Below are 15,007 nucleotides of genomic sequence, written 5' to 3'. Positions count from 1 at the left end.
TACTAAAACCAAGTGAAAGAGTTTAGTTGAGACCATAAATTTAGGTTGAGGCGACGGTTGTGAACTCTCTCTCACTCGGGGGAATGAACTACTTTCATTACCTCGCTCTCACTATATGAGAAAGTGGCGTTGGGTTTCGCTTCTCAACACGCAATGTCTCGAAAATTCAAAAAGTGGGTAACCAATGTCTAACACCTGGTTCCCTTTGTCTACCTAGCATATAAAGTGAAGCTAATAAAAATGTTAATATAATTTAGGATATTTTTATTTTTCTTGGTTTGGTTAGTTACAGTGTGTCATGAAATTTTGCAACCTCGAAGGGTTATTTTTAATTTTTACTCAGCTTCACGCTGTATCCCGCACACAGCAGTGCAGTATGCAGAAGGACCCTAGTATTAAGACACTCCGTTGCCTACTTTATGCCGTTATATTTTATTATTACTTCTGGAGGCATTGCGTGTTAAGTGGTGGACGTTAGTTAGTTAACGCCTTCCCTTTGCCTCGACACCAGAGCGAAGAAATGAAAATATAAATTTTAAATTAATATTTCAATTTCTCTAGTGGAGATCGAATTCACAACCAGTCTGTTTACAGTCACACATTGTGCCTCTACGCCAAAGCTGGCCTTTTAGCATAAAAATAATTGAAAAGAGAATGACAAAACTATTATCTCTCCGTATAACCTGCGATATACAAAATTTTATTTATAACAACACAATGGATTCTAGTAAAAATCTCTATTTAATATTAAACTTTTATTTTTTGGTTCTAACAAGATAATATGTTAATTAAATAATTTTATAAAAATTATATGAAAAGTTTCTGGAAATAGAACGAAAGAAACTAAATAAAACAAACTATTTATCAACATTTAATCCCTTTTATTTTATAAATAACTTTAAAATAGCATATTTTTTGTAGAACATTCAAAATACTTTGGTTATGATATGACATAGGACATTGAAAAAATTACAATTTATATCAATCAATAAGCTTCTTCTTCCTGGCATTAATCCCGGCTAGTGCCAGAGTCTGCCTTCCTACTGTGCACTGTTCTGAGTGATAAATTGATAAGCTTAATTTGTATTATTTTTAAGCAAAAAAGCATAGTCCTCGCAATTCGATTAAGGAATTCTGTAATTAATCTTTTTTTTCTGCAATTTCGATATAAAATCTTACTTTGAAATATTGGGTAAATATTATAAATTTAGTGCATAGTCCATACATTTTTTTTGAAATGTCAAGATTGTTAACCTACATTTTTACACTTTGTTAAATATATATACTTGTTTGGAATATACATTTTAAATGACTAACATAGTCTACTGGCCCAATATTTAAGCATAAGGTAATATAATATACAAAATAGTATTTTTTTACTGAAATTAGATTTTTTTTACTGTACTGTAATTGAAAAAACCTAGTAATCTTATTTGTCTATTATGACTTTATTCCCCTCTATTTATTTATATCTGAACAACCAACTTTCAACTTTTTTTCCCAAAGTGATGTAAGATAAAACAATACTTTGTTGTAAAGCTTTAGAGAAATTTTATTATTATATTTGAATTTATTTTTTCATTCTTGTCAGAATACGCCATCTAATATTCTGAAGTGTAATAAAGAAAATGTTTCTGTGACTTTCACTAAGCCTCATATTTAATAACATCAGTCTTTATACCCTACGTTCATCCAAAATCGTAATAAAAAAATATAAAAATATTATAAATCCAACATGTATTACAAAAAACAAGATTACCAAAATTAAAAAATATAATTTACACAAATAATTTAAATGATAATTTTTTAAGTCTTTTTTTTCTCCAAACGTTGGAACTCTTCTAGAAGAGATTCTTCTTCAATGAAAGGAAAAGAATCTGAAAATAAAAACAACGTGTAAATTTTATATAAACTAAAAGCAATATTTTTAAGAGACTATTTACAAAGTTAAAAAAAGCCACTTATAGTATTTCAGTAATAGTAAATTGTTAGTAATTCACGGCAATACTACTAAATGGATTTTAAACAAACTTTTAGACCTCAGCTACAATTGTTACACACATAACGTAAACCTACTCGTGTGCATCACATGCCACACATACTCACGCCATCACTCATCCATACATATGATAACTCATTTTCCCATGGACGCAGTAGCAGCCTGTATTGTGCAATGAATACAGCGTGAAGTTGGAAAAAAAATAATACCTTCTCGTTCCAATTTCATTTTCCCCACAAGTTCTTTATTATCTTCCTCTTGTTCACTCTTTATATCCAGTCCGAGTTTTTCCTAAAAAATTAAAATTAACATAAATATGATTTTTAATTTAATATGGCAATTTTAAATACCAACATTTGCTAAATGTTTTCGTAATAATTAGTAAAAGTATTAAAATGATTTTTTCTTATAACAAAAAAATAAATACCTTTAAAAACTTTGGTAGACCATCTTGTAGGTGATACCAGCTCAGTATAAACATGAGCGACACGAAGAACAAATTTGAGCATATACCTTTAATTGAAAAGAAATATATAATATATAACGAAATATACATAATAATAAAAAAATATATAGTGGCAATCGAGGCAAAGCCTCCAGAATTCGGCAGAAAGTGGGGATTGGAGTGTTTTAACACTAAATGTCTACCCGGCTGTGTGCGGGATACAGTATGAAGCTGATTTATTTTTTATTATTAATATTTTTTACACTATGGCAAATGAAATGTCACCCATGAAAAAAACAACAGAATTAACAACTAAATTTCGTTTTTAATCATTAATGAATGAATATCGAAACAGAAAAGAACATGCTTAGTAAACAATTTTACCAATGAGTGCGGATATCGTCGGCCAGATAAGATGGTGTATCTCTTTTAAAGTTTTAACTTGTGGCAAATGAAATGGATCCACGAAAGCAATTAAAACAGAAATAACTAATATAATGACAGTTACAGACAACTGCATAATAATTAAACTATTTTTTTAACCTATGGAAATGCCAACAAAGAAATGACACCAATAAAAGGTCCCACAGATTAAACATCTAAAATGCTCTTTTTTACAAACTGAAATGAATGAGTAATGAAACAAAAAAGCATGCTTACTAAACATTTTTACCAATGAGCGCTGTTATCTTGGGCCAGTAGTACATGGCGTACCGGAGCCCCGTGAAGTGCGCCTCGACGTGCAGCTCGCACGAGAACAGCTGTACGAACCGCGACTGTAGCTCCACGTAAGCGTCCGTTACTGGGTGCGCCTGGGTTCGATTTTAATATATGTTTTTAGCTTTACACTTTATCGCGCACTTAGCAAAGTATATAGAAATGACTTGGAACTTACAAGACATTGTGTGATTGGGAGCCGATGCTGCGATTTTGTCTTGTTACCAGAGCGACGTAATGAAATTAATTCATTCCCCGAATAGCAATCGAACCTACAACCGTAGCATATATAGTCAGCGGTGTGCTGCTGCACCGCACCGACATTAATAAATTGACACATTTAAATTTTCAATACTCAATCTTATTTCAAAATTGTATTCTTTATTTTATCTGTAAATTGCCTATAAAGTAAAAAAAATTTAATAAAATAACTTTCAATAAAAAAATTGTCATGTGATATACAACATATTAAGTTACAAAAACTAGCATAAATAATTGACTAAGATTATATATATTATAAAAAATAAAATAAAAAAATAATGTTACCTGATCATCTTCAAAGTCGCTAAACAACTCCACTTGTATAAGTTGTTTTTCTTCATTTAAGCCCGACAATAGCAGTGGAGCATAGAATAAAGTCCTTATTATTTGGTGTAATTTAGATCTGAAAATATAATATCAATTAAATAAAAAAACAAAAAATGAATGAATGAAAAGAGAGAACTTGTACTACATAGATTCAGACTCCTCGAGGCTAATCAGTACTGGTGGTCCCCAGTTCTGAGTACCTTATTACACATAATCTGAATAAGAAAATGAAATTAATTCATTCACACAGTTGTATTCTTCTTCTTTCTTTTTCAATAAGAGATTAGTTTAATCTATTAAATGATAGGTTTAATTAATAGAATAAAAAAAATAAAAAAGTCATTTTTTTCTACGATCATTGATAAGCAAAATAACTATAATAAATTAATGCTAAATAATAAATTAAGTTACATAAGCTTATCCAAAATACCTATGTCGAAGCATAGCAGATCTACAAGATGATGACACAAGAGCTCCTCCAGTAGATCTTAATTGAGCACATACCATGAACATACCTAGAACATTATATTAATGGTATTAAATCATTAAGATCTGTGTATCCCTTAGAATTCAAGATATAATGTGTTGACTTAATTTCTCATACTGGACAGAGAAATAAAAATAATCAAATATAATAATTTTCTTAATAAAGTTGTGATGCCTCTACCAACCACAATATAACAATCATATATTGTGTCAAAATCAACACTATATTATACATATATAATTATTAAAATTATTTAAATGAATATGTACCAAGTTCCTTGTTAATTTGAGACTCAGGAACTTCCAGTACAAGCTTAATCCTATAAGGTTGTTGAGACATCAACACTTGGCTGCGTCTAGTCAACTGTACATGGGCAGATGGAAATGAACAAACTCCCATATTCTCTTCACATGATCTAAAATTTGTATAAAAAAGTTATAGAGCTTAGTATATAGTACACATTATTTAAATTTTTAGTTTCACCTAAAAACATACTTTGTCAGAAATCATGTAAAAAGTTCAAAGGAAAGGGATTTGAACCTACACTTCTTTCACATAATTGTTTTAGTTCTGAAACTGCAGATTAAAGTTAATATTTTCAAAAAAAATCCTAACTTTGATTAAAAAACATATATAGTATGGCTCTTATTTACTGCTCTCTAATTATTATAGTAAACAAAATAGTTATGATAATAACTTACTTGAACTGCAAATGTACAGGGCGCACGTGGGTTACATTGGGCATGTACGTGTAATAGAATATTACGTAGAAAAATATTGAAATCCATAATATTGCTGACAATAACACAGCTACTACACCAGCTCTATATAAGAGTTCTTTTACACTTGTGATACTTTCATTTGTTTTCTTCTTATACCCCGTATATTGGTCATTAACAAATGATTCTATAGGTTGCCGAATAAAATCTCGAAAAACTTTAAACGGATTTAAATATGCTATAACAGCCATTTTACTTAAAATTTTACTCACTAATCACTACGTTTGTTATCGTATAAATAGCCAAACGGTCAAGGAAACGGACCTAGCCTGTTCCAGGACAGATAACTTTGATTTGATATAAAAAAAGCGATAATTTACAAAGATAAATTTCACAAGCAACGGAGGGTAAGCTTGATAACGGCGAGTAGAATTTCAATATACTGTACTGAACCGTTCAGAGTAATAATCGCTTAGTAGTTCTCCGTTGATAAGGAATAATGAAATCGTTATAAGATAAAAATTAAAAATAATAACGGAAAGCGGCGTAAATGTTTTTATTTACTTCTGCGGTTGTCAGAAATTAATGTAATAAACAGGAACAGCTGACAAGACAGGACACCAAACATAAAGGCAGAGTATATTTGGACACAAACAGCGGATATCGTAATCCACATTTGACGAAATCGAGAATCGTTATATATAAAAATATTATAAGTAATATACAGAATTATACTAAGTTATTATTATTAGTTTAATTAAAAATAAAATAAATGATCTTATTAAAGGCAAAACATTTTAGACAATGGCTACCTAGTATATGTTCCTTGATGGCAACTTTAAAGCGTATGTCAACTTCTATTCAAAATATATGTTGTTTAATGTTTTTATATTTAAAATATTGTTGTATTAAATAAATATTGTGATTTAAAATATATGAACCTTATAAAATAATTTAACTTTTTAATAATGATACGAAACACCAATAGTTATTGTAAAAGTCAATGTTATAAAAGATTAATTTCAACTACTACACGAATAATTCCTAAGGAAAACTTACCAGCTATCGCATATAGGCCAGAAATTGTAGAGAAACATAAATATAAAAAATGGGAGACAGATCAAATTTTTAAAGCAGATGATAAAAGTGGGAAACCGACTTTCAGCCTCGTATTACCACCTCCAAATGTAACTGGAAAGTTACATTTAGGTTAGTTTTATATTTTATTGATAAATTTTTTGTAACTTAAAATTTGATATATTAGTATTATTTTCTATTTAATTCATGATGGCGCATTGGCATAGCCTCTAATTGTAAACGCGAGGGGTGTGGGTTTGATTCCACTCGGGGGAAGAAATTATTTTCATTTTCTTGCTCTGTAACCATGCACAGTGTCTCGATTATTAGGCGTAGAATGATGAACAGAGTTTCTTAACACTGGCAGCTGTTTTTTATATATAGCTTTATATAATTGCTTTATATAAATTACAATATGAAGCTGTCAGCATCAAATGTATACTTTTGCCAAAATATAATAAACTTAAAATAGCTACACACTATATCCCAAGCAGGATAGTCGGAGAGAATGGAGCGCCAAACACTATGTCCAAAATATAATAAATAAAAAAATATACTAATAATAATTCATAAATAAATATAGCATAATATTTATATTTTTTACAGGACATGCCTTGTCTTGTACAATACAAGATGTAATTGCAAGAAGGGGGAGGTCAATGGGTTTAAATGTTATGTGGTTGCCTGGAACTGATCATGCTGGAATAGCTACTCAGGTATTATTTACATTGTTTATTTCCATAAAATTAACTTTTGTTTTTTCTATAGGTCAATAATGTATGACATATATAGGTGCTTAGAAAACATAGTCTAAGCTAATTACAATTTATCTAAAAATATCGTCAGTACCCAATGTCTTCATTTGTTCAGTGAGACAAAAAAATTATGCTTTGTTATCTTTGTTTTGTGTGTTGCTATTTCTCATGCCTACAGCATGATAAGCTGAGCGATTAGCCTAGTGTTAACACACTGTTTTCCCGCCATCTGTCTGTCATTGTTGGTAGCACATTTTTTCTATGATTGCAGAGACAGTTGAGACCGTTACAGTTAAAGCAACTGTCATGAGACCTATGACAGTTGCTTTAACAATGAGGAGTTGAAAATATTAAAAAATAGGAACATTTACTTTAATGACATTTAAATCCCTAATTTTAATAAATAAAATATTATAAGTTCAGGTAAAATCAAAAAAAACTATTTTAAACAATATAATTCAATAATAATATTTTATTAACAGGGTGTTGTAGAAAAATACTTAAAATCAACCACAAATGTGAACCGTCATGACATAGGCAGAGATAAATTTTATGAAGAAGTATGGAAATGGAGGGAAAAACACGGGAAAAATATTTGCAAACAATTAAGACTTCTAGGTTATACTCTAGATTGGTCCCGAGAAATATTTACAATGGACAAAAAATATACATATGCTGTGAATACTGCATTTATTAATTTATTCAAAAAAGGTTTAATTTATAGAAAAAAAGCATTAGTTAATTGGTGTAATATGTTAAAATCGACAGTATCAGATATTGAAGTCAATAATATAACAATAAATGGCCCAACCGATTTAGATGTGCCAGGATATGAGAAACCTATTAAATTTGGACTTTTATATCATTTTGCATATAAAATAGATGATAGTGATGAAGAAATTGTCATATCAACGACAATGCCTGAAACTATGTTAGGTGATACCGCGGTTGCTGTACATCCTGATGATGAAAGGTAGTTTAAATTTAATTTATGATATAATTCATATTTATAAGATACATTTTTTAAATAAATAATAATATTTTTATGATATTATTACTATACTATTTCAACTTTTATATATTGACATTATGTGGAAAAAAGTTTGAAAACAGTTCTGAATATTGACAGTATGTATATTGAACTAAGATAATAAGTTAAAGTTATGTTCTTATTTTGTTTTAAAATATTTTTTCTTTCAGGTACAAACATTTAAAAGGTAAGAAAGTTATTCATCCATTCAGAAACATTACTATTCCGATAATATTCGATAAATTCGTAGACATGAAATTTGGTACAGGCGTAGTGAAAATAACTCCAGCCCACAGTAAAATAGATTATGAAATAGCACACCAGTATAATTTACCATTATTGCAAATAGTTAATGAAAATGGTGTCATACAAAATTCAGGTAAATTTGATAATATGAAAAAATATGAGTGTCGAGAGAAATTGCTAATTGATTTGGATGATCTAGGTCTTTTGAAATCAATTAATGCTCACCAAATGACTTTGCCTGTGTGTAGTCGAACTGGTGACGTTATAGAGTATATTCCCAAGGAACAATGGTTTATATCGTGTAGTAAGTTGAACGAAAGAGCAAAAAAAGCAGTTTTAGACAAAAAATTAGACCTAAAATCAGAAAAGTTTATAAAAAATTGGATAAATTGGACAGAAGATAATCGAGATTGGTGTATTTCAAGGCAACTGTGGTGGGGCCATCAAATACCTGCTTATAAATGTCGCTACCAAGAATATGTCGTTTGGACAGCATCGTTCGATGAGGAAACAGCTAAAATAGAGGCTTCTAAATTTCTAAAATGCTTACCAATAGAAGTAATCGCAGAAAGAGATACAGATGTTCTAGATACTTGGTTTTCTTCAGGACTTTATCCGTTCGCGACTTTAGGCTGGCCTGAAGTAACTAATGATTATAAAAAATTCTATCCACTGAATGTAATGGTGACAGGCCACGATATTTTAGGTTTTTGGGTGCATAGAATGGTTCTTTTGGGTTTGGAATTGACAGACAAATTGCCATTCAATAATGTGTTATTACATGGTGTCATATGCGACACCAAAGGTGCCAAAATGTCCAAAAGTAGAGGCAATGTTATAGATCCTATCGACGTTATAAACGGAATTTCTATGGAAGACCTTAAAACTAAGGCTGTAAATATGAAAAAAGATGGTATACTTAATACTGAAGAGTTAAACAGAGCCTTGGCGTATTATAAATCTAATTTTTCGAATACTAAAGGTATTCCACAATGTGGTGTGGATGCGCTACGCTTCACACTTTTATCGCAAGATATTAAATCACATTTCGTTAATTTCGATATTCATCAGTGTCACGCTAACAAACTATTTTGCAATAAAATATGGCAAAGTATTAAGTACATGCAGTTATCATTTGCGAAATTAAAACAGACTAATGAAGAAATAACTATCGAAGATTTGACTCATTTTGATAAGTGGATACTAAGCAGATTATCCAATCTGATAGATACTGTTAATCATTCAATGGAAACGTACGATTTTCATTTGGCGACTAAATCGTTAAAAACTCACATTTACAACGAGTTTTGTGATATTTACTTAGAAACTACTAAAACTGGTTTCGATAGTGACAATTTTAAAGTCGGATATGCCCATGCGCATACATTGTCAGCAGTTTTACACACAGCCCTTAGATGTTTGGCTCCTTTCATGATTTACGTTACAGACGAAGTGATACCAAAAATACCTTCATTTGAAACTAATATTATACATAATTTTAATGATAATAACAATATTTACTACGACTTCCCTCGAAGCAATAATTTTGAAAATTGGAAAAATGAAACGCTAGAAAAGCAAATTGATAAATTATTAGACACTATCTATCTAATACGTGAAATAAAAGGTTTCTACAACATGTCCAATAAAATTAAACCAGCCATATATGTAAGAAGTAAAAACGAAAATCTATTAAACGATTTAGAAAATAACCAAACAATCATTAAAAATTTATCCAAAAGTGGCGATATTAAAATAAATGAAGATACAAATAAAAAAGTATTGAATGCTATAGTTGATAAGGACACAGAAATAAGTATAGAAGTAACTAGCGACATTGAACACACAATATCAAGTTCTAAAGATAAATTACGAAAGAAAATTATAAAAATGGAGGAAAACCTATCCAAATTGGAAAATAAAATGACAAGCAATCAGTATGTTAATAATGTGGATGAAATTACACAAGAGTTAGATAAAGAAAAGTTAACAATAAAGAAGGAAGAGTTAAATCGTTTGCGAAGACTGATAGGATAATTCTTAGTTACAATAAAATATATGTTTAACTTGAGGACAATGTGGCATTAGCAGGACAACATAACATCTGACTGTAAACGCGACGGTTGTGGGTTCGATTTCCAGTCGAAGTTATGTTTTCCAGCTCTGGCAGGAGAATGGCCTTAAATTTCGCCAATCAATACTTTATCCGCATACACTGCTATAAGTACATACTGTAGTTAGGTGTACAAAAGTGATTTAAATTTTAGTTGTATGAAACTTGCTTTTTAGAAACATATAGAATAATTGTTATTAATTATGCAACATTAAAACGTTCATTATAACGCTATAATCATTTATATGAAGTATTTTATTTATCTATTTATTTAAAAAAGAATGTTAATAAATGAAATAAAACATTTTACAACAAAGAATAAATTTATTTTATTTGTAATTGACTAACATTTGTAGCGGGTCTTATGTTACAGAGGACTGATTTGCCCTTCTAGGACAGATCACTCTTATAAACTTTTACATTATGTTATATGATATGGCTAAAAATCTTGAAATTTACTGTTAATAAGGTAAAAACTGAGTAATGTTGACTATGCTTAAGTTATTTATAACTTTGTAAGTTGTTATTAGAGAAGGAAACAATTTGCCCATAATAAAAAAGCGCAGCGGTATTGCATGTGATACCTTTAGTTATATATACTTTTATATAGAATGTCGACTTTATACAATGAGAATGAGAAAATATTACAGACTATAACTATTATTAAAAAAAAATTACCAAAACAAAAAAATAAGTTCTCCATTTATATTTGAAGACAACTTTAAATATGTATTAAGTAAAATCTACAACATATTAGATATATTAAAATACGTTTGCACGCTATTTGGTGTCTCTGGGTGCAGTTAATTAACCCATCCGACCATTCCGTTTAACAAAAACCAACTTCTTTATTTTCTACTATAATCACAATTTTTGTCTTACAATAATAAATCTACACAAAATCAACGAAAATATATTAAATACCCGTAATTATAAAACAAATATGGATGTGTCTTTTGTAGCACATAGAAGGGTATGCCGAGGGAACTTACTTTTAACATACTCCGTTCCTCACTTTGTGCCCAATTTTCGAGACATTGCGCGTAGAGTTGCAGGACATGTCGTTGTGCTCTTATCTGTTAAAAAAGTTTACAATGATTTTTTAAAAAAAACGAAATTCCAAAACTTACAAAATATACAAATACTTTGAAGTATCCTTTGTCTATATTTGTTTCATGATTACGATTTGTATATTTAATTAATATTCTTTATTTTATTTTTTTTGGTTTGTAAGCTAATAGAACTAAAATTAAAAAATATATACAAAAAAACTAAGTAAGACACAGTCAAGAAATAGAAAGAGAAGGCCAAAGCCAAATGTTTATTGACATTTCTTATGGTTTTTTTAGCTTCATGCGCTATATTTCCCAGAGTGGAAATCTAATCCACAACCTTTGTTTATAGTCAAACTCTGTGCCAACCGCAAGAGGCGTATTTTTCATTAACAGAAAAAATATCTGATATGAAATCCAATTATAATAGTAGCGCAATGATACATAGACATCACATTACATTTTTATATTTTGGGGACGTCCTTGAATTATGTCATACAAATTTAATTATTTTTGACCTCACTGCCCTGCACCTATCCTTGTTATATTTATGAGCTATTGTAACATCACATATTTTATATTAAACTTGTAATTATTAAATTAAAACATAAGTTAACTTTGAAGAAAGTTTGATACTTTCTTATTTATTTAAGTACTTAGTTCAATATTCTCAAATATGATATCACAAATTATAGTATATTTCGTTGTCCGCCGCCTTTAATGTTTGACATAACATAAGAATGGCCCCATATATGAAAAATGTATTCAGTACATATTTGTTTTTTCTTATATCATTGGACTTTATGCTATAAAAGGATGCTAATACATTTTTCATAGATATTATAAAAAGAAGATTATATAATAACATTTTATAAAATATAAAAAACCTAAGCAAACTACACTTATTTTTAATCATTTCTTACAAAAATTGGTTACTATTCTTAGGCTGAGTAGATATAATTTATGTACAAATTTCAAGTTTTGGAAAAAATTGAGATATAAAGTAATACCATTCTGTGTTATCCTTTTTTTTTTGTTTTAAAATAAATTAAAGGAAAAATAAAAGTTTTTTTATTATCTATATATAAAACCAATAATATAATTTATGCTTTACAAACACAACACTCATATAAAATTTACAATAAAAAATTTAACATAACAATATCAAAATTTCACTACAAACTATTTAACTAAGTTTAAAATTTCTAAATGTTTTAATTTTCATTCCATGAATGAACAAATATTGGTTAAAATTTTATAAATGTAAATATACAACTGAAGTTAAGCAACAAATTACAAAAAAATGATATAGTAAATGTAATATATTATTTTATATATAATACAATTTTTGTATAATTTTTGACACATTTCTCAATTTAGCTTTTTTTCTACTTACACTTTATTGTGCATGTAGCATGAGCAGTGGATAAGGCAGTACTTTTTCACTAGGTTTTATATCTAGTGACCACTGCCTTCTCCACTTTCTGTCTATCTTTGTCTTGTTAGTGTAGGGAATTGAAAATAATTCATTTCCCCCGAGCAGGGATCATACTCATAATCAACCACCATGTTTAAAACAGACACTGTCCCACCAAACTTCAATGGCCTCAATTTGGTTGTATATTAGAAAATTCCAAATAGATTTTTCTTTCAGAAAGAATATTTATAAAGTTTTTATAATACAAGGGGCTTACACTTTTCAATAATATTACTTGAACTTGGAACTTGTCTAGAAAAAGCATATAAAGAATGCTCAACTAAGCTATGATTTCTTTGGTACCTTACATTTTATCTTTAGTTTGGAAATAACTTTCTTTTTATTTGTGTTTAAGCATATGAACTTCTTTTTTTGAGGAAGACCTGAAAAAATACACAATTTATCAGATTAATGATTCCTTAGTATTAATTGTTCATATTAGAGAAAAAAAAATATTTTATAAAGCTAATAACTTCTTTTTAAGTCAAACTATATTAAAAAAATATACATATATTTTTTAAATTTCATAATAGGGCAGGCAAAGAGTGTTTTTAAATATTTTAATTTAAAACACATCAATCTCTTCAATTTCATTATGTGTACAAAATTAAGATATTGTGTGTTATTAGGACTTAATGTCACATTTTATTATACAAAGAAATAATTGAAATGACAGTAATTTATCCTCCAAGCTATTGCATTTTGCAGTCAAGCTCTGTCTTACTGTACCACAACTGTATCTATTATATAAATGGATGATAATATATTATTAAAGAAAATAAAAGCTTACTTATTTTGAACTCTGATATTTTCTCTCGTTTCTTTTGATCTTCATGCCATTTAACATGTTTTACTAAACAGAATAAAAATTTAAACTTTTGTGGACATTTTGCACAAGCATACATCTTGTCATTGTCATTATCACCTTCATTTGAACATAAATTTGGACCATTGTCTTCATATTTATCAGCATTTTTAATAACTCCACCAGGTAATATTTCTAAAGTGGGCCAACTATCAGGATATTGTTTGGCTTGTGTCTTTTGTACAATGATAGTCTAAAAATTTATATATTATCAAAAATAAATAAATATCTTATAGATCTAAACAAATTATATATGAATTAAACATTCATTTATAACATACCAAGGGCACTTGTTTTTGTTGGAAAGTTTCTGGTATCATAGTTTGTGTATCATCCTCTACAGTTGTTACATCTTCCGGTTGAATAGAAACCATACTGCCAATATTTGAGTTTTCTTCGTCGTTACAAATATAGTCATCGTCAACATCGCAGCTGTCTAATTTCTTAATACCTCCTAAATACATATCAGAAGTCCTCTCTGGTTGTACGTCGGCCATTCTGACCAAAGGAATATTTTCCAGATCTTCATTACTTTCTAAAGCACTTGTTGTGGACATTTCAATATATTTGACAAGAACCAGTGTTGATATTTATTTAGACGTAAATAAGGAAGTGATTTACAATGTTAGTAGAAAGTCCTACTTTGAATTTATGACTTTAGCCGACCATTAGGACACATAATTTAAGAATAATTGTATGTATGAAAGTATTAAAAATAATATCTTTTAACTTTTGAAGTAAGTAATACACAAATGTATTGCAAAACGTAAAAATATTTGCAAACCAGAATCTAAAGAACTGTCAGTCTTTGTCTTGACAATATATGTCAAATAATTACCACAGACTTATTATATTGCATTAAAATAATATCTTCATTCCTATATGAATTTCTACTGTTTACGTTGCCTTGAAAGGGGTTTTAATATTTTTCTATATTAAATTTTCACTTTTTTTCTAGACCTAAAACCTTATTTAGGTTTAGGTCTTAGTTTAGGTCTTAGTTTATAAGAGGAGTTTCTAAATGACTCAGTTTTTGTAAAAACGACTAATACTAATACTTGAAGTGCTACATAAATATATTTTCTTAATTAGTCTTACTAATATTATAAATGTGAAAGTTTGTGAGAATGAACGGCTTGTTTCACTTTTTTATAAATACGTCTCAACGGATTCCTAATAATTTATTTATATAAAAGTCGAAGCATTCGAATCCGCGATAGTGTCGCTAGTATTCTATAATTTTAAAATAACTTCCAAAATATTTACATTTAATACATAATTTTTACATGAACTAAAGGAAATGTTGATATGTATTTTATCAACCCTTGCCCTTCATACAACATACAAAGAAATATTTTTTAATACAAAGATTGTACATTCAGATCAATGTTTTGTAATATAATTGATTGTATAAATGTACGCTATTTTGTTATTGTA

At 28.9% G+C, this 15,007-nt stretch overlaps 3 protein-coding genes across 6 annotated transcripts; 1 reads left to right on the top strand and 2 right to left on the bottom strand.

Annotated features, from left to right (window-relative positions):
* Positions 1-860: 860 nt before the first annotated feature.
* Positions 861-5,593, bottom strand: Seipin (lipid droplet biogenesis associated protein seipin). Its single transcript, XM_085184880.1, has 8 exons — positions 4,938-5,593; positions 4,506-4,651; positions 4,180-4,264; positions 3,708-3,825; positions 3,118-3,256; positions 2,427-2,512; positions 2,209-2,290; positions 861-1,877 (listed from the first exon to the last, which is right to left on the bottom strand). Exons 1-8 carry the CDS (start codon positions 5,204-5,206, stop codon positions 1,807-1,809), a joined length of 996 nt encoding a protein of 331 aa, XP_085041006.1. The 5' UTR covers positions 5,207-5,593; the 3' UTR covers positions 861-1,806.
* Positions 5,594-5,779: 186 nt separating this feature from the next.
* LOC146540905 (uncharacterized) lies at positions 5,780-12,293 on the top strand. Its single transcript, XM_085188703.1, has 4 exons — positions 5,780-6,164; positions 6,639-6,748; positions 7,270-7,760; positions 7,988-12,293. Exons 1-4 carry the CDS (start codon positions 5,924-5,926, stop codon positions 10,098-10,100), a joined length of 2,955 nt encoding a protein of 984 aa, XP_085044829.1. The 5' UTR covers positions 5,780-5,923; the 3' UTR covers positions 10,101-12,293.
* Positions 10,481-14,528, bottom strand: LOC146540904 (uncharacterized). 4 transcript variants are annotated; one of them, XR_014878122.1, is made up of 4 exons: positions 13,852-14,525; positions 13,496-13,763; positions 12,923-13,088; positions 10,481-11,252 (listed from the first exon to the last, which is right to left on the bottom strand). XR_014878122.1 is itself a non-coding variant. In XM_085185973.1 (4 exons), exons 1-4 carry the CDS (start codon positions 14,125-14,127, stop codon positions 11,188-11,190), a joined length of 684 nt encoding a protein of 227 aa, XP_085042099.1. In that variant the 5' UTR covers positions 14,128-14,528; the 3' UTR covers positions 10,481-11,187. The 4 variants fall into 4 exon arrangements, 2 of the variants coding, with proteins under 2 accessions (XP_085042099.1, XP_085042917.1); XR_014878096.1 differs by having other exon boundaries at positions 12,625-13,088; positions 13,852-14,524; XM_085185973.1 differs by having other exon boundaries at positions 13,014-13,088; positions 13,852-14,528.
* Between the last annotated feature and the right edge of the window lie 479 nt (positions 14,529-15,007).

The sequence above is a fragment of the Heliconius melpomene genome, chromosome 1 (assembly GCF_056956725.1).
Source record: "Heliconius melpomene rosina isolate 202511_hmr_F chromosome 1, ASM5695672v1, whole genome shotgun sequence".
Lineage (NCBI taxonomy): Eukaryota > Metazoa > Arthropoda > Insecta > Lepidoptera > Nymphalidae > Heliconius > Heliconius melpomene.
Note: the sequence above shows the minus strand (reverse complement) of the source record. Positions and strands in the feature narration are given on the sequence as shown.